Here is a 20,920-nt window from a genome sequence, read left to right as displayed (position 1 = left end):
TTTATTTTTCCGTGTAGGGTGAGAAAAAAATAACAGTGGCAAATCGCCCAAATGTTGCATTTGAGAAATGCCGGTAAATTGAAGGGCAAGTAGCGCATCCGAGTTGGCAAATAGACTCCCTCCCCCATCCCGTAGACAACAACTTGTCTTTTTAGACTGCGGGAACTTTTATTTTCTCCGCGGGTCTCTACATGTATGTAAATCATCGTCTCTGGAAATAAGAAGGTGTGCCATCAAGTTATCGCTGGAAAAAGTGGAAAAACATGAAAAACGGTAGTAGTGAAGATAGAAAACTAATAGTAATCGCATAAAATAAGATGGTTAACTAGCATTTGACCGTGGAAAATATCTAACACATGCGTGCTTGCGGGCTAATCCAAGTCGAAAAAGGAAATCGGTCAAAGTGTGTTTGGGCGGTAATTAAAGATCGCTCCGTATAAGAAGTGCATCGTCGCGTTGATCGATTCTACATTCCATTTGGTGGTAAAGACCGGAAGATTGAGTTATTTCTGCCGTTTGTTTTTGAGGTAAGCCTTTCCATTAACGTTAAACGAACTATTTGAAATTACCTTTGCAAAAAAAAAGTCAGTATTTTTGACAGCCATTTTTTAGCTTTTAATGGACACTGGTGAACTGAAAACTAATGGCAATTTCGTTTTTGACAGTGCACTACACCGGTGTAGTCGGTGCTACACTCATTCAAACTTGGGTGTAATCAGTCTATCTCTTTCTTTGCACTACACCGGTGTAGCACCAAGAAAAAACGAAAACGCCATAATAAAATATGGTTACGAAAAGTTATTCACCTAAGTTGGCTGTGTAAAATCATCAGGCACCTGTCGGCTCAGTACTGTACTAAGAGGTACTGTACTGTGAAAGCGCACGCGCTCTGGTTTTGTGATGACCTCATACTCGATAAGCTGGGGGTGGGAGGGGTTTTAAGTACGATTCACACGATATATCACTCCGTCAATTTGTAAATTGAGTTCAAAATGTGCTAGTTAACACGGTTAAAACTAGGTATATTTATCAGGTCGAGGAATAGTACAATTCTCACGTTTTTTTTGAAAAGGGCCAATAAGCATGCTGTCAAAATCCACTTTGAGAGGAAATTCTACCCAGTTAATCTCAGCCGGAGATGAACTGGAATTCCGGCTGGTTCCAGTTCCCATTCCGGCTCCAGTGACACAACCGATTCTAGTTAGAATCGGTTGTGTCACTGGAGCCGGAATGCGAACTGAAACCAGCCAGAATTCCAGTTCAGTTCCGGCTGAACTTTACTGGGTAGACATTAATTCTCGATAAACATATGATTACGGCCTAAAAGCCAACTGTCAAAATCCACTTTGAATGGAAATTCCGAACAAACCGTAACACGCCAATCACAGATGTTGGTATTAAATGAAAGAGAAAAGTTTTCTCTTTCATAAACTGTTGTGAACTGTGTTCGACTAGTAACGGTTTGTCTGGAATTTCCATTCAAAGTGGATTTTGACAGCTGGCTTTTAGGCCATAATCATATGTTTGTCGAGAATTCAAGAGTGCTGATTCAAATGGACCTTAATGACAAATGTAAACAAACTGAGTTATTTGTAGCACAGCATGTGATTACAACATAGCTAACGAATACCGAAAACCAAGATTCATTATACCCAGTATTTATCAAAATAACAAGCATTATATAAAAAGTCGCAAAGTTTTCATGATAATATTTTGAAATTTTGCACTTGAGACCTTTTAAAATGAAAGGATCTATACGCGAAATATTTCAAAACCTCTGCAACTGTTCATAGGCGCCATGCAAAAACGACGCAAGATTCATTTCATTCCATGTTTTCCCCACTGCACATAGGTACCTAGTAAAAACGTCCTAAGCATCAAAATAAAAGAAATTATTTTCTTCTGTTCATGCGACTTATTTTCGAAGTTGAATTTAGTAAGTATAATAAATTAAATGATAATTGGAAAGCTTAGTTATTCTAAAGTAACATGCCATTCGTTGGTTTTAACCACTTCCATCCAATGATTTGTTAATATAAACTAAAGTTTCCCGCATTTTTTTCTGCAAGACTTCTGTTAAATCCAGTGCAACTATTTACCATAGTAATGAAGAACATTCGTATTCCGGTGCTCATTTTGTCGAAAACTTTGAAGAAATTCAATATTCGTCGTAAGAGCTACCTTTGCAGAAAAAAGCCGTATGTGCAGCGTCGTATGATTCTTGAGCCCGAAAAAAAGACCTATGTGAAAGGTCCTATAATTTTCAAAAGGACGCATCATTCTAAAGCGCTTAAAAATTACATTAGCACTAAACCTTTCATGTTTTTAGCATTATTTACCTAAAGAGCATAGTCCTTAGACTATATTGGCATAATTGTTCCATCAAAACGCATATTTGTTCTCTAATAGGGATTTGTTTTAGGTTCATGAAACTTCAGCCTCGTTTTTCTCAGTTCGAGCTCAATGTCACTTAGGACCTTTTGAATAAGTACTCTTGAATTATTAATTAAAGTTAACATTAGGAGCGAACTTTTTTTTTAAATTAGCTTAACGTCAACAGCGCGTCACGATCTATTGAATTCATGTCACGTGTGACCAGGGATGCCAACGGTACCGATAAACTACATTTTTTTCGATATATTTACATTTGCACAAGCCGTACAGCCCGCTACAGCGACGCATCACTACAGCTCTTGCCAGAACAGTAGTCAAACCGAGTACATTTTGCCGTACAGCAGTAGAATACATTTTTGTTTTGCTGCTGTACTCCGACTGCTCGGTGAGAGTGTGGCGTAGTAAAGTTTGTTCTCTCGCTTTGTACATTTTTCTCTGCATAGTCAAAGGGAGAGTCCCGTACACGAAAGCGTTGATGCCGGCCGTGGCGTAAATGAGCCGCATTCATTGTAGTCATTTTTGAATAAAAATATTAAAAAGATTGAAAACATTAAAAAATGTAAAATAATGAAAGCGAAGCTGTACCGCTCGCGTCTGGTGGCTGTACTGGAGACAGTAGTTTTCTGTCATGTTACTGCTTTACACACAGGCAGCCGTACAGCGCTGGGCGTCCTGCACTAGCAAATGACAGCAGCATCGAGAGAGAAATGAGAATGTAGGCACAGAGATGCCAGGTACTTTTCTCAAATGTCTGCGATAATAATTTTAAAAGTCTGGGAAGAACAAAAAATGTCAGGAAAGCTAGTGTAACCAAAAGCCTTTATATTCAAAAATCTGCAAATATCTGCAACCAAACTAAAAAATCTGCAAATATCTGCAACCAAACTAAAAAATCTGCAAATATCTGCGTCATCGAAAAAATCTGCAGCTAAAATTTAAAGTCTGCGAATTTGCAGACTTGTCTGCAAATCTGGCATCTCTGTGTAGGCAGAAAAATTACAGCCGTGGAAAAGGTAGGCATTTTGCATCCTTGCGTGTGACCATTCCCGCGTTCCTAACATCAAAACTTTCCATGCCGTCGATGTAAATGTGTGTGAACGTCTCCACGAAATTGTATGTAACTAATTTTGACGTTCCGTTGAAGTGCTGTACAGTTGAGGGAAGCCAGGAGGATCGTGTAAATGGTACTTTACTCAAGCATCTCAAGGTAAACATGTTAATTGGTCTTCTACAAACGAGAGCTTTTCTTTGTTTATTTTGTTGTACTCAAATATCATGATCATCACAAGAAAATAGCTAAAAAAATAAGCAAAACAAGTTCGCGACAAGGCAAAGAATCTGCTAGTATTTAAATTTAAAACTAAATAATGGCAAACTTGTTGCCTTTACACTAAGATAAACATAATTTAAATTTATAGTTAAATAACAATTGTCAAACGAATATTGGTCTAAAACAGAGAAAAAAAATAGGATGACGTGAAGTGTTCAAGGGGAGAATCAAATACGCGAACTAATGAGATGTCAATGAACTAAATTTGTGCAAAAAATTGTAACAAATGGGGTAGACGGACCCTTATTCATCTCATTAGTCACGATGTCACACTATTTCTCTGATAACTCGGCTTACAATGATTGGATTGCGCTTAAATAGGTATCAACATCGTTTCTAAGAAGCAGACGAATAAAAAATCTGATTTGGAAAATGTAAAATACTCGCGTTTGAGCGAAATGAAAAGTCGAGTACTACGCACCCTTATTCATCCTACCATCTGAACTAATGCGTTGAATAGAGATAGCAGATACTGCTCTAACTAATGTGTTTAAATGAGTGGGATGAATAGTGGAGCTAAGATGAATTAGGACACAGTAACCCTACTTTTACATTTTGCGTACAGTAGGTAGAAGATAGTAAATTGAAGAGATAAATTGGGGTTACCGACTGTCCTTATTTCAAAGGTCATGTCTTATTTTTGAAGCTTTTCGGAAGCGCCCTTTATTTTACTCAAATTTTATAGCCAATCCATATTGCATCCCTTCTTAGGAAGTACAGCTTGTTTTTTGAAAATCGAATTGAAGGTTCTCAGGACAATATTTTTTCTTCAGCTGCGTTAATGGTCAATTTATATACATTTTCAGTTAGGTAGGACTGTTGTCGGAATGCAATGATGGTACCATTGACATATAAGTTCCCGATCATGAGGCATGACCCTCTTGCAAATGAGTGTGTGAGACTTTGTATAAAGAGTGAACTGGACAATATTTTGCATATGTATTTGTCTTGGTGATAATAATGGTTGTAGTAATTGTAATTTCTGAACCTGCTTGACATGATAAGCGGTGTTTATTAGCAAGCTACAGTTTTCCATAAAAATCCCAAGATTGAAACATAAATGTCCCAGAAGCAGCGTCATCAGATGCTTAAACAAGCAGTTACCAGTTACAATTTGACTAGACTAGTGAAGGCAGTGTCCGAATATTGAGCAAATGAATATTTTCAATTCAAAAGCATAACCATGTCAAAAATTTAAATCAATTTTTTCAGTTTTCGGAAAGTTATTTCGTCCGAAATGGAGTAAGCTTTACTGCTTGAAAACTGAATAAACTAAAGGCTTGATGATGCGGGGCTCTGTGATAAATTTTCTATTAAAAAGTCTGGTTCCATCAGTAGTCGGTTGGTTTAAGATAGTATGTTAACGATGGCTGTTCCTTCAGGGATCCTTAACTGTTCGCTGGGGAAGAGAGCTTTCCCAAGCAACCATAAGTTCGGATAATACTTAAAAAGCACACTTTAAAGTGCATATATAGCTCTTAGCGAACTTTAAAGCTGCTTAAGCTTTAATGGAACTTCAAAGCTGCTTAAGCCGCTATTAGGACACGAAACGTATCGAAAAATTACTTAAAACGAGAAGCCTATGCAGCTCCCTTATATGAAGTTTTGGTTGCTTGGGTTGCTCCTTTGTTGGAATGTCCTTAGCGATAACCGGATTCAATATTCTCTGCAAAGAATACTGGAATACAACGCAATGTGTTTCTCAGGCAATGCAGCTATCCTTCATCTAATAGCTGTGATGGAGGGTTCTCCACAGCGATAGTGACCAGTGCTTTTGTATATTTTGCGTTAAGTCGCGAAAGCGAAATTCTACACTGAACTGTAGCGACAAAACAAAAAGCTTATTGTCGCGTTTTTGCTGAACAATGGTTTCTGCCACAGGGGTTTGCATGTTTCAGAGTTGACCCAGCGGCATAGCACGTTCTAGTCGCACACAGATGCTGAACGTAACCCGAACATATCCGAGCATAACCGAACCTTTGTTGTTATTTTAGGCATCGCGTCACCTTAAGCCGTTACAATTCATTTTTGTTCATTACGTCCTGCTTTACCGACCGTTTTTTCATCTGTCAGCATAAATGCAACATTCTATATAAAAGCATGTATAATGTAAAGTCTTCCGTTTTTCGTCCGTGAAGTACGCGAAACATCTGTATGTTGCCGATTATATTTTTAGATGGATTTATATGTACTATGTATTTGGTAAGAGAACAGGAAATTGCCAGTGAAGAAAAACTTGTTTTATTGAGTAAAAATGCATCGTTTAAAATATGGGTGTCATAAAAGAAATAATCTTTACTTTTTTTAGGGGTTGCTAATATTCTCGAAAAGGATCTGGAGTGAATCTTTTGGTCTGCATGAAGAGCTGCAAGTTTGAAGGAATAGTCAACTCATCGAATCAAGGATTGAATATTCGTTATTCGCGTCTCATTCGTTAATACTTTAAACATTAACAACTCCTAATAGATCTATCTATACCCAGTTTTGAAGACACTACTCTCGATCTGACCACCAACGAAACGGAACCTTCAAATTTCGCCTTGTTTGCAATGCGGGATAGTGGAAATCGCCAATTGCTAAGGCAATCTCATGTTACCAGGCGGTCGTGGTGAATTGAATCTGGCGGTCTGACATGTGTGAAGCGAAAACCGGTGTAAGTACGCGGATTGGTCCATCGAGATATAAATCATGTTTTGGGAACACATATACGGTTTTGCTTATTTCTATGGCTGAACGTGGAGAAACTCAGTAAATCAAAAGGTAAACATCTTCGAGTTTTAGTGTTTTAAGCTAACTTTTCATCGTTGCAGCTTTTGTGGTTACTACGGGATTCCGATCTGTAGAAAGTAGAAGAGTCGAGAAAGGTACTCGGAATAGATTTCTAAGCACCGCATTAACCCAGGAAGATCTCTAACGCTGTACTCATTGCCAGCTTTGGCGAAACATTATTACGCTGATCTATTTCTTCGAATTCCAAAATCGTTCAATTCTCCAGGCACCTGCAACTGTTTTAAATTGGGTTTGAATCATCTAGCAACATACTAACTGCATCTCTGGTAGACGACACAGAGCAGAAATTTCAACTGCCGAGCGACATTAAAAGTCACAATAGATGTTTCAGGTAAAACAATATTTTAATTCATTCATTTCATAGTACTTCGCAAATGTTATACTTTTCAAGATAGATTCAATTTTGGATACAAAAGGCAATGGGTAAATAGAATCTATATCATGGAAATACAAGTGCTCGGAAAAAGAAAACTATTCCCCAATATTATCTAATGATCTAGAAAAGCTGTATTGCAAATATTAATAAATGGTCGAATGAAACATTCATTGAAGGACTGAAAATACGCTTTGCTAGTGGAAATGGGTACGATAATGTTATACAGCTGCTCTACGTTGCACTTCCAAGCTATCGAATACTGTTGGATAAGGTAAAGTTTTGGAATTCGACGTGTCTTTTCAGTTTGTGATGTGATTGCCGCATGAAATGAGATGATTACCCATAAAGTGGCCGCCATGAAAGACATTTAGATAGTCTTATTCTAAGCGAAATAAGTAGGGATGAAGCTATTGATTTTTTTTAAGAAAAAATATGTTGGTTATATTAACGATACCTCGGGCCAATGAACTTGTCACCATAGTTTGGTATTCATTGGCTGGATGCAAGGTTACTTAATTTTCATTACCGTGACTACTTTTTTCATTTGTCGCTTAAGTTAGCGTATCGTTTGTGGCCCGCCGATGTAGGTTTCGAAAATTTTAGGACGCCGAATGTTTTTCGGTAAAGATAAATTTCGTTTTGCGAACAACATTCGCAATATAATTTTTTTTGTTTCGTTTCATGCCGCTTAAAATACAATGACTTGTTTACATTTTCTTAGAAAATCAATTGAAAATAGTTCTGAATGGAAAGTAGCATTCAGAAAAATTAAATCTTTTGATGCATGGAATGAATCAAAAATATCCTTCATTTAATAACCCGATTACAATGTGGCTACATTGACATTATTCCTAGGCTCTCCATTTGTGTAGCGACACTCCATTTTCGATCCATCTAGTTTCATCCAAACTTATCGAACACATTTGTTGACATATTCGGCAAAAACCGCGCGGACAAAGGGTTGTCGCATTTACTGTCATTTATTGGTTAATTCTATTCACTTAATTTGATGTGAAATCGTCTGTACAAATCAATTATTACCAATCAAATAAACATCACTGGTTGCCTCTCGCGTAAACTACAAAAAAAACGCTCGGAAAATAAGTGCCCTCCGCAGCTGACGGAGACTATATATAAATATTGGAAACCTGTCAATTCCCGTCAAATTATGCCCTTGTCGGTGGCATCCCTCGCTCTTTCCCTCCCACGAATAATAATAATGATGTCCAATCGAGATTTTTTTAATTTATCTCGAAACCATCGAGCGCGGGTCGCTTTTCCGAGGGCAAGAATTCCGGGATGATAATTAACCTCCCGCGCCAAAAAAACGGACATTCCACACACGTCCGCCCTTCGCGGGGGCCAAGTCGTTGGTGACGGATGACTTTCCCTTTATTATTTTTCAGTTGTTATTAATTTCTCTCCCTCATTTTCTCGCTGTTGTGATTGTTGCGATCGGCGAAAAAATTTACATTTCCGGTTGCGCCTCCGTTTCCCGGCGCTCTCTCTCGCTCTGTCTCACTTGCAAATGTCAACCGGATCCCGAGACCCGTGGGTCGTGAATTTTAATTTACTGCAATTCGTCGGGCAGATCCGGTTTGCTCTCGGCGGCGACGAAAATTGAAGAAAATATACGATCTCCGTCCCCACCTCCTCCCCCCTTCCATCCCAACCAGGGGCACCCGACAGAGGAACGAACCGCCGCGTGAATTGAGGTCGATAATTTTTACAATATTATTTTAATTTATTGGCTTCAGCAGCAGCAGCAGCGGTGGGTGAGTGTTTTCGATGGAGGAGGCGGGGACTCATTTGCATTTATCCTGATTTTGTTATTATTTAAAGCAGGTTTTTTTTCGGGGGTGTTCTTGTTTTAACTATTGTGTTCGCTGAAATGCTCGATCTCTCTCTCATTCTTTCCCTTGGTTCGCTCTCGTGGGATTTTCCTGGGATTCATTAAAAATAGGACGAAATCGATGTTGGTAGCAGCACCGACAAACCGACGTGCCTTCGAGTTATGAATTACTGGCAAATAAGTTCTAGATCAAAGTTCTTCATCTATCTAAAGCCGCTAGTACACGGTTTATCTATTTGTTTGCAGTCATAGGTCCCTCTAGCCTCCTATTAGGTTCTTTACAGAAACAGTTAACCTCACTTTTTTGATAGTTCGCCTGTACTATTTACATGGACTTAGAAAAATTCTTTACGATTTGCTTCGAGCGAATCTAGTCGTCAATCAATTTTTACTAAGTCCATGTAAACAGTACATTCGAACTGTCAAGAAAAGTGAGGTTAACTGTTTCAGTAAAGAACCTAATTATGGGCTCGAATCAAAATGTCGAATAGTCAATTGCCCATAAGTTCATTTGGAGTGCTCATTCTTGTTAGCATTTGCTAGCGTTGGCAATTTTATTTTGACTCCGCGACTTAAAGTGGTTTTTTTTCGCGTGCTGTCCGACTTCACTATCGCTCAGTCAGACTTAGCCCTTTCATGCCCAATTAGTACACATAGGGTTTCATAACTATTTTTTGCTTAAAACTGGTCGGGGCAAGAAACGCGAAAAGCATTTTTTCATAAGGATACATGCTTCCCTCGCAGTGTAAGAAGCTGCTCAACTTTTACCTTCCAATGCTCAATACAATTCTCCTAGGATATTTACTATAGTTCAATTGCGTAGAAAACGTAGTAGAAGACAGTCTAAATTGATAAGTTTTATCAGTTTTCAATAATATTGCAACATAACGAAGGTATATGAAAAAATCATTTTCCGTCGTCAACGTAAACTCTCTCTGGCTGCACTGCTCCATCGGAATCCGATCAGAATAATTGCAATAAGTTTGTTGTCCACAAACAACATGGACATGAAGGGGTGAAGATAGGAACAGTTCCTATTTTGAGTAACCCGTACAAACGAGTGGATCACACACTGGTTTGCTTATGAGAGTCCGCCGCTTCCGACGACAACCACATCACATTGGCATACCCTAGAAAGATGTTCCTGAAGAGTTTTCTAAAACATCTGAAAAATTGCTAATTTCTTGGCAACGCTTCATTGCCCCATTGAACTCCAACGATTTCGCCACCTGGGCGCAAGTTTAGCGCTACAGAATGAACTTTGTTTACATTCAACAAGTTTTGACTCGATCTAGCAACATCTAGCCCGTCCGTCTATCTCTATTAGACAATCCATATGCCGTTTGTTTGACAAATCAGCGTCTTTTGTCAACAAGTCTGTTTTGTTCTGCTCGAGCAGAAAACCTGTCTGACGAACATCTTTCGGGGTCCTATTATTACCTCGAATCAAAATTCGTCGAAATGTCAATTGACGATACCCACAGAGGCGTCCAAAAAATTGTTTCAAAATCGTTCAACACGGGTCCAACGGTGGATGTTTGTTGAACAGTTATTTGGACGTTGTCCAAATTGGTCTAACGAAGGTCCTTCATCGGACGATTTTAAACCAACCGTACCTAGCGGGTAGCTTCATCCGGAGTGTACATTTGTGTTTACATTTATTTATTTATTTTATTTTGATTCGCTACTGCTCAGTTAGACTTAAGCTGGGGATAGCCCCTATGTGTGAGTAAGCCGGGCAAACGAGTGAATCACTGGTTCGTTTGCTTCCGACGGCGGGTTGGCGGCCAACTAGAATGGGTTGTGTCACTGGAATCGGAATACGAATTAGAATCAGCCAGTATTCCGGCTGAGCTTAACTGGGAAGTTTCCTAAAATTTAATCTGGAAGATTACAGTCACCTGAGAGCCAGTTTGACGCTACGGAATGAACTTTGCTTACTTTCGATAAGCCTACAACATCCAGCCTTAAATCCAGTCAGTAAAGAATTTACGTAAATTTCTCGCCAACATGTTAGAAGAACTCAGTACAAAAGGAAGTTGCTTGCGTGGTCAAAGACAAGCCAATCCCGTGAGCAACTTTTTTCCATGTTTTGCAGGATTGTCGCGTTGACAAAAAGCCGGATAATAAAAAGAAATTCCGTTCGCCCATCAAAACTAAGTGCCAGAACGTAGAAAAATTCAGATGTGCGGACGAATTCTTTTTAGTGAGCGGCTCCGAACCGCTCAGTTCATTTAAGTGAACCGATTCTTCAAAGCAGCTTATTTTCAGCTCATTTAAATTTGACAAAACCTGTGCTGATATCAGGCGGAGCCATACTATGCATAGGTTTCCTCTTGCTCTTTCTGAACCATCCGATCAACTCTCATTCCTAGATGGAGTCTTTTCTGCCCTCTTTTTACCCGATGATCCGAAGACGCTCGATCAACACTAAGTTCTTTCTGGGGCAATTGTGAGGTGCTAGAAACAATGTCCTACGTTTCACACCGGGTTGGTAGCGAGAAGGATGGTAGATAGCATTAACGAATGAAAAGAAATGAGAGGCAAATTAGGAAGAGCTCGGAGCACATAGCTCAATAACACGGACCACGTTTGCGAAAGCAACTCTGCCAGATCGTTTCAGATGTTCGTACCTGATCGTGTGGGGAAAAATGTAGAAATAAAGCAATATGAAGAGGAAAGGCAATTCGGGTACAGTTCCATAGTTGTTGCGAGTTTGTGAGCTGTGGTTCTTTTAAAAAGATAGCTATAACTTATCAGCTCACTTTTATGAATCGATTCTTCGGAACAGCTTAGAAGCGGAAGCTGCTGTCAAGAACCAAAAACAAGGTTGGACAATCAACACTTTTGTACCAACAAAAGGTGAGTATTTCAAGCTCAACTGCCCACTGTATTTTGAAGAAAAGCAACGTAATTTATCATAAACATAAGCGAGTACCAAAATATACAGCGAAGCAACTCGAAACATACTAATTTGCTGCTGTACACTACACTGTAAACACTTTGCTAATGGAAATTTCATCATTTTGGATGGTGAATCGTACTTTATATTTTCGCACTATAAATTAAGTGAAAGTGATGAGTATTACACTGAAAATATTTAAGTAACAACAGATGATGGTAAGTATGACGGAAAATCGAAATTCGAGCCGAAGGTGTTAGTGTGAGCTGCCATTTTTGAACAGGCTGTTTCAGTGCCTCTAATCGGTCCAAACAAAGCTAAAACAGCTGATGAAGATGTTTATATCGCTAAATGCTTGCCGAAATTAAAACAGTTCCTCTAAAATCGTCACGCTCGTGAAGAAAATTCATGTTTTGACCGGATCTTTCAAGTTGACATTATGCGAAAAACGATGGATTGTTTGAATAGAAATAAAGTTCCGTTTATGCCGATAAAGGACAATTCTCAAAAAGAACATTTTTGGACTGTTATCCAGCGTATGGCGTACGACAAGGGTTCGGATGCTCTAAACAAACAACAATTGATTTCTCGAATCGAGCGAAGGTTGTCGATCGAGTCCAAAACCTAATTCGAGATTTTCGTGGCACACTGCCTAAAATCGAACACAGCGGTCCATTAAGTGCACGGTAAAAGTATTTTTCGATGGTTTATAAATAGAATGAAATATCATTAAGGGGGGCGTCACACACGCAGATCTCAATCTATTGGCGATTCTACATCGAAACCGTTCACAAAATAGCAAAACTCAGTAGTTTTTTTGCCAGAATCTCCCGCGTAGTCCAAAATATCAGCGAGCTTAATATTGGTATTGGTTGGGTCTCGGCTTCCAGTTGAAATTTTATTTATGAAAAATATTTGCATAATCACCATAATACCACGATTGCATTTCGAAGAAATGTATACGCTAAATGGTTGTGAATGTTTGAAACTCTAACCTATTTCATGCATATTTAGGTACTGGAAATGTTTTTCCGCAAATGAAATTAAATTTTTATGGGAAGCTACGACTCATTTGCGGGTGTAAAACAAACTTTTGTGATTCACCAAATCGATTTTTGCGGCAAATCGCCAATCGGCAGCAATTTTCGAAAAACTGACAGCGATAAAAATGCAGTGTAAATAATACACTCTAAACTACTTCTACTCAAATTTTCAGGAGAAAATACCCAATGGGTTATTTTTTCACAGCGTTTTTTCCGTGATGCAATTTGATGCGAGTCACCCTTTTAATAGTGTTTTTCTCGAAACAGCGTTTTTCAAATTGGCGGACACGATAACTCAAAAACTAATCAACGAATTTACTTGAGTTTTTTTGTGAGAACGCATGATATGTGTAGCCTGTCGGTGAACCACAGAAAAATTGAAGAAACAATTTTATCAAGAGTTATCGTGTTCACCGCGGTGCTCCTCGACGTGGAAATGGTTGGACGTCTACTCTTGGAACGCTCGTATTTGTGGCTCTGTGTGACTGAAAATATTTTGTTTTCGTACGCAATGAATGTATAAATAGATCTTAACATTACACAAAAGATCCATAGCCATCCTTGCCTTCAAAATCGCAAAACAAAAGTACCATCGGTTTGAGCACTTTACACCAGGACCAGACGCTCCTCTTAAGAGGAATTTTCAATTCGATTTTTTGTTTTCAAATGACGTACACAGGAATTTAGTCTAAGAACTTTGCGAAAACACATATTTGCTTCGAACAAACGTTTTCGATGGAGCCGAATTCGCTCCTCGCAAATCAGTGCTGGAGTGAGTGAGCCTGAAAATTCAGATTAGAACCCCAGCCGATTTTCAGTTCAATGACGCATAACCTAGGTTCGAAACTGGCTTCAAACAAGCGAATTGACAACAGTTAGGTCCGAAACGGAACCAAATTCAACCTCGGAACAGAAACGACATAATCTAAGCGTCAAGATGAGTGCCTAATTTGACACAGTGTACTGCGATTGGATGCTTTTGGGCCGACTCATCCAAACTCGTCGAATGTAAACAAAGTTAATTCTGAAGTGACAAACTGTATTTCAGTATAGGGAAAAAAATGTTGTCAGAAAACTGTTTTGGGAAATTTTAGATAAGAAGAGGTCGCCGCAAGCAAATCTGTGATCCACTTGCCGCTGAATTAAAATAAAATTGGTAACATTAACGACGCTGAATCTCTGAGTAAACACTCACTATCTCTATCTTTTGTTTACCATTTATCTCTCACTGTTCTTCCAATCGTGCACGATACCAGTCCATGACCCTCGTTTAAGAAGAATTCGAAGAGATTTTCTTCGGTTGGAGTGCCATTAGCAGGTCTCGTGCTTGATTGGAATGACACTGACAGATTAATGGTAAACAAGCGAAAGTGGTGTCGAGTCTTTATAACAGGGATTCACTATCTTTAGAGTTTAGCCGTACAAAAATGAATCCAATCGAACAATCGAGTTCTTGACACTCTGTAACTGGATTAGTTTGTTCAATGATTTGTTTTCCTCCATCTGTCATAATGTTCTGATGGATGGAGGAAAAAAGTGGAATATTGCTTTTCGGTCGGATTATTCGTATGATGGATCCCGATCAACCGGTATTGTACTTCTCCGGAATAACCCAGGTAATCAATAAGTATGCTAAATGCGTCTTACCGGCTATTTAAAAGTCGCTCTTGGAAAAATATACGGCTACATTACTGCTGTGCCATGAAAACTCTTTTTTACTGCTGTTGTGCAATGCTGCTTGCTTACAAAAAGTTTTTAAACAGTTTTTTGAATGCTGATGAACAACAGTTATGCATAACGAATACTGTAATCCTGTAAGAAGCATCTAAAATGCAAATTTTATGCTATTTTACTGCATACACTAATGCTTGTTAGTTACCTGGGAAGTTTGACAGTCAGAGCATTTAAACGCCATCATAAATACTTTGGGCAAGCCTTTTCAAACGTTTATTTGACTAACAGTTTCCCATATGACAGATGGAGGGAAATAAACCCCGAAGTAGTGTGAGTGAAATGATTTGCATAGAACTCTATTGCTCATCCAAAATATTGCCCTTGTTGCCAGTACAATGGACACACGTTGCCAAAACGCTTTTTTCTCTCCGCAGGTATCTTTTTAGATTTTCCGTAGTCTTAAGTTTTCAATATGACCAAAATCACATCGAATTCTGGTAAATAATAGGTAGAGATGCGGGGCTGGATGTTTTTGTCTCGAATCAAAACTTGTCGAAAGTAAACAATGTTCATTCCATATCGTCAAACTGGCGCCCAGGTGGCGAATTCGTTGGAGTTCAACGGAGCACTAGGGAGTCGCCAGAAAATTTTTATTTCCCAGGTTAAATTTTAAGAAACTTCGCAGTTAAGCTCAGCTGGAGCGCTGGCTGGCTCTAATTCGTAATCCGGATCCAGTGACAACCGATTCTAATTAGAATCGGTTGTGTCACTGGATCCGGGATACGAATTAGAACCTTCCAGAATTCTGGCTCATTTTCAGTTGAACTTTATTGGGTTCCGGTAACCCATCCGATACCCTTCAGGAACCTCTGTTTAAGGTGTACTATTAAGATGCGGCTTGGCCGCATAACCGAGGACCAAGAACCAAAGCGGCGCAAACCGCGACATCATATTGAACTATCAAACAAATTTTACTTATTTTTGAGTAAAAGCGTTTTAGTTGCAATGAGTAGCTGAGGATAAGCGTGTAGACGATTTCACGTTCGCACTTGACAGTCCACTCGTTCTGTCATTTCGGATCAATCGCATTGAATACTTTACGCTGACGTCACAAATGAACTGAGTGTTCATTTTTGACAGTTCGCTTGTACTGCTTACATGGATTTAGACTCCACAAATTTTTGTAAGTCCATGTAAACAGTACAAGCAAACTGTCAAGAAAAGTGAGGTTAGCTGTGCCAGTAAAGAACCTAATTAAAATCTGCCAAAAAAAAACTGAAAACATACTGTCACGTCGGTTTGTCGCCGGTGGTTGTAGCTCAAACACTCCTTCTCGATTTCCAAAGTAATCTTCTACCGTCTTAGTACCGTCGTCGATTGAGTGCTACTAAATTGCTTTATACTTAAAGAGAAAACTAACTCCTACAGTTTCATCGAACACTGTCTCGCAAACATTTTGCAACAAAAAAAGAAAACATTGCTGTGCTGGACGACTTGGAGACATGACTTACCGCGCTCACAGCTCTTTGTTTATTAGGGTAACACAACGAAACATTTACCAACATTACTCTAGCCAGTTTCTGGTTTTTGATTTGAACAGCACAATGTTTTTGTTTTTACTTCTTTTTCTCTCTTTCGTAGGGTAGTCTGATAGTTAACAAAAACTAAAAGCCTTAATTAGGAACTTGAAAACATAATTTCTTATGGCATCGCTAAGCTAGGCTTCTTGGTTTGACATAGATACGATATGATTTTTGTGTGTGTTTTTTGTTGTTGTTGTTGTCTGCAGCAGTAGGCAGCGGAGATTACGTCAAACATGCATAGGGACCGACCACCACCAATCAACAGCAGAGCGTGCTCGCGCAGTGTCATGATGATCTGTCACTTGTGGGGAGGGGGCGAATCGCGTGGTGGTGTGTAGTAGTGTTTCGCCGGTGTGTGATCGGTTCTATCTAGCGTCGCCTTGTTCCCTGTACTTATCCGGATGCTCTCCACCCCGAATGGCTTACATCTGCATCTTGCAGTTGGTTGGCGTGCCGAACTTGGGCGCGTTCAGCCGATCGGCATGCTTTATCCGCAGATGTGAACGCAGCGTGTCAATCCTGCTGTAGGACGCCGGACAGTACGGACAAACGGAACGCTGCGGGGTGTGCGAGTGGAAGTGATGCCATCGATTCGTGACTTCTTTACCGCACGAACGGCACCGCCAGGCCGTTCCCGGTTCCCGCGAGGGGGTAAACATGTTATGGTAGGACATCTGATGATGCAGCGAATAGTGGGGATGGTGCGACAGGTCGGCACCACTGAGGCCGCCGCTGCCGCCGCCGCCACCACCCGGACCGTCCGGCGATGATACGAGACTGGACGAGAGTATGCTGCTGGCGTGGCGGGAAAGATGGTGCTCATAATGTCCTCCCCCCGGCCCTGCAACCAACAGAGGAACAAAAACACACCGATATGGGCAAAGAAAGGTGAGAAGAGGTGGGGCCCCTCCCTCGGTTAACTTACTAAACTCGTGTGGGGTGTGAGTGTGAGAGAGAGAGGGGATGGAATTATGTGTTTGTGTGTGTGTGAAATAGATTAGGCAGATATAGCGGGATACAGCAATTCAGGATGAGGGGGTATGTGTAAAATGTATGAACTATGCGTAATGGGAAATAAAATAACAGAAAAATTATGATTGATAATAATTAATGAAAAGCAGATGAGCGCTAACGAAAGTGGCAAGCGAATTGGTTTTTGGTCTGATGTCACTTGCTTTCGGGTTCCAAATTTATATGATCACACGATAAGGACATGAACGTGAGACAAGCTTCAACGAAAACATTCGGCAATTGGTTCGCATTCACGCACACGTTTAAGGTTTTGTTTCGTGATTGTGAAAATAAACGACAATTTAAATCAATTCTGCACGGTCCCGAGTACGAATCGAACAAAGCACGTGTTGAGAAAATAACAATCGAATCGAGTTAAAACTGAGCTTGATGAGAAAAATACGGCCGGGATAGTAGCACACGGATAGATTTGGAAAAAGGATACAGTCCACGATGCAGTAGAAAAGGTGTAAACATAGGTGATCTAACGTCGGTAAAGTAGGTGTACCCGCTGCTCAGAATAAGGGCTCTACCAAATTTCGTCTGTAGAAAAATTTTGACGCGCTTGATACCAACGCTAGATCAATTGACAAAACTCAGAAAGAGAACAGTGCAAACTCCCTTTTGGAACGTTTGGATATGTTTTTAGCTGTTGAAAACGAATTCCGTCGAACAACTACCCGTAGGAAAAGGAAGGATCTTTGAAGATGCTTTCGCGTGTTGCTTTTCACTCCCAAGCATTTTTGTTGACAGAAACAACAAAAATGCTTAACTTAATTCCATTTAATAAGGTATTATAAACCCAAAATTGGGTGAATTTCGATTTTGAGTATACTTAACTCAAGGTCGAATATAAAAAACAGTTTCCGTCCTAAAATGGAAACGTTTGTAGTTGCTTTGGGGACGTTCACACAAAACATCAACGACTACGAAAATTTTGACGATTGGAAGCCGTGGAGATCTAGACAAACATATTGATAATGTAAATTAGAGCCTTTTTTGTTTGCTTTCTCTTTCGATTAATACGGCGTCATAATGCATTTTAACATTGTTTCAGTGTGTATCGAAAGATTTTGATTTCGTCTCAGTACGACTGAGTAATTACCGTAAGAGAAAGTAAACAACGAGAGGCTCTTATTTGCACTTAAGACCTGTTGACATGTTTATCTAGAAATATAAGCAACTTCCCTTTCAAACCATTCGAAATTTGATTCGGAACCCTGAATGGAGTCAGTATGGAATCCAGCTCAAATACAAGAACCCATTCCGAAACCGATTTAGTCGGAATCGGTTGTTGTATTTGAGCTGGAATCCATACTAGAAAAACTCTAGAAAGAAAACTGCGGAGAGAAAAACAGCATTTTTGACAACGTATGCCCCGGCATTGTATGGCAACACGTCCAATGTTATAAGGATAGGACCCCCTAGTAACGGTTGGTTTCAAAATCGTCCAATGAAGGACGTTCGGTGGACCAACGTTGGACGACGTCCAAATAACCGTTCAGCAGACGTCCATCGTCGGACCCGTGTTGAACGATTTTGAAACAATTTTTCGGGTTTCTCGATGGGAAGTGTTCGATTGGATTTGTTTTTTTTTGACAGCTAAACCCGAATCCAATCGATCCAAAATGGAATCTCCGCAGTTCTCTTTCTACAGTTTTTCTAATCCATGCTGATTCCATTCATAATTTCGAACCGGTTGTTGAATCGGTTTAAATGGGTTATCCTGACGGATGTTGACATTTTTTTTCCATTGACGTAAGCTGATGTATCGTGTGAATGCCACTTTATTTGAGAAATTCATAGAAAGATAACTGAGGTGACACAATTTTCTATCGTTTGGATTAGTTCTCAGCTGTCAAAAATGAATCCAAACAAACTGCCTATCATGATAACATTGGACGTGTTGCCATACTATACCACAAAATTCCATTTTTTTCTCCGCCGTTCTTGCTTTAAGTTTTTCTATACTTTACAACACGAAGCCGGAACTTATGTTGCCAAAATACTGTTTTTCTTCCCACTGTTCTTTTCCTTAAACTAACAACTAATTTATGCAAAGGTCGGAAAGTCTACCGTTAACAGTAACCTTGTGCAAAATTTCCGGACGTTCCGTCCATAGATAGATCACACCTTCAGATGGAAGAGAAGATTTTTCCCAACGGCGCTTGGCGAGTAGCGGTTCACCAGAAATTGTCGCTCGAAGCGTTTTTTGGTCGCTTGCCTTTACACCCCAATCACGAGATATTCGAGAACAGATCTTCGACAGCCGAAAATGAGGTGTAGTTTCGGTCGATTTCTGCCATAATTCTAGTGTCAGTTATACAACCGATTCTGATTAGAATCGCTTGTGTTATAGAAGACGGAATTCTGGCTGGAATCAGCCTACGGCTCATTTTCCAGCTGGCTTTACTAAGTCAAATCAGCCGAACTCTGTCTAGCCACCACCAGAGATTCAACGCCAACCGATCCTAAATCATTTGAACCAGAAATCCGCTGGAAACCATCCGCAAATCCGGCTGGGTCTGACTGGGTAAGGGCAACAGAGCAGCGAATGGGGAAAACAGCATCTCTGGCAACACGTCCAATGTTGTCAGGATAGAAAGCTGTTCGATTAGTGTGGAAAAAACCGTTTTGCAAGGTTTCTGTTAGCCCTTGGTTTAGTAAATTAGTCGGACCTCTGACGAAGCTTGGCGAAATCGATTTCGCTCGTACTTTCTGGCAGAATTCTGGCAAAACCCAATTAAAAACGCAGGTAATATTTTCCTGTCAAAATTAAAGCAAGAAGTGGGCTGAAAATCTGGCAAAATTTTGACAGGAATGCAGCAAAAACCCTGACTCGGACATCCCTAGCAAAACTCTGACTTAACCCAGTCATCGTGCCCTGGCAAAAAGTTTGCAGAAGTTGAGCAAAGCGAAATTGACGCCGGCACAATTTCAGCCAGCGGTTTGTACGATTTGGGCGAGATATCTGGAAAAATATCGCTCAAATGCAACAACCATATCTGGCTGAAGTGGTGCGACTAACCGATGCTGCTAACTTTTAGGCAGAATTCTGTCAGGAATGTACGACTACGACGTCTGTTCGATTCCTGCTCCAGCTTTGTCGGGTTTTTTTGCTCGTCTCGTGTTATAATTCTGCCAGGTTGGCATTTCCAGGATCGTTGCACTGTTTATTTCAGAGTTTTGCCAAAGTTATTCTGTTAGAATTTGTCAGAAAGTGCGAGCGAAACCGAGTTCACCCCAGTCTAGCTAATCCGACAGGATGCCTGCGAAAACCTGACAGGGTTGTTAATCCAAAAACTGACAGAAATCTGACAGAACTGTCTTTGCCAGAAAATTTGATAACCGGGAAAGCAACCAGTGCCGGTTATTGTCATCGTTTCTACCGGAATCAGTTGTTGCATCTAAGCCATTTTTTGTGGGAAATTTTATAAAACTCGTACAGAATGTATAAAAAATGGACGACGCCGGTGGTTGAGTGGTAAGCGTGACCGCCACTCATTCCAGTTGGCCTGGGTTCAATTTCAGCCGAGGTCGTGAAGATTTTTCTGAGGTGAAAGGTGAAATTTTTCTGAGATGGTCACGTCTTCCTTCGGAAGGGAAGTAAAGCCGTTGGTCCCCAGTCCATGAAATTGGCGGATCGATATCTAGTCCAGGTAGTTGGAATCACCTCTCTGACGTCGGTAAAGAAGAAGTAGATTCAACTTCTATACTCTTACTAACAAAAATATCCTCCTCCCGTGATACTTGTGAAGTGCGCAGTAGTATATACGGCCTCTAGCAAAGCAAGTATCGGACTAACCATTCCTTCCCTTTCCTTGCGCGATCTACGTTCGGACCTGGCCGGTGCAATGATTGGGCGGTTTCGTCGTATACAGACGTTCCAACGCCGGAGTCCGTTGTTCTCTTTCTGCTACACTTTCCGCTGAATTGCTAGTATGGCGACCAGGCCCGCGGTCAAG

The 20,920-nt window shown here is 40.2% G+C and overlaps 1 protein-coding gene across 1 annotated transcript in view; it reads right to left on the bottom strand.

Annotated features, from left to right (window-relative positions):
- Positions 1–15,571: 15,571 nt before the first annotated feature.
- Positions 15,572–20,920, bottom strand: part of LOC131685169 (sex determination protein fruitless) — a 624,000-nt gene continuing 618,651 nt past the window's right edge. Inside the window, exon 10 of the mRNA XM_058968790.1 lies at positions 15,572–16,785. Within this exon, the coding sequence (XP_058824773.1) occupies positions 16,367–16,785 (419 nt within the window). The 3' untranslated portion in view covers positions 15,572–16,366. The remainder of the gene's footprint in view (positions 16,786–20,920) is intronic.

The sequence above is a fragment of the Topomyia yanbarensis genome, chromosome 1, assembly GCF_030247195.1.
Source record: "Topomyia yanbarensis strain Yona2022 chromosome 1, ASM3024719v1, whole genome shotgun sequence".
Lineage (NCBI taxonomy): Eukaryota > Metazoa > Arthropoda > Insecta > Diptera > Culicidae > Topomyia > Topomyia yanbarensis.
The sequence above is the reverse complement of the archived record's forward strand: the minus strand, read 5'-3'. Positions and strand labels throughout refer to the sequence as shown.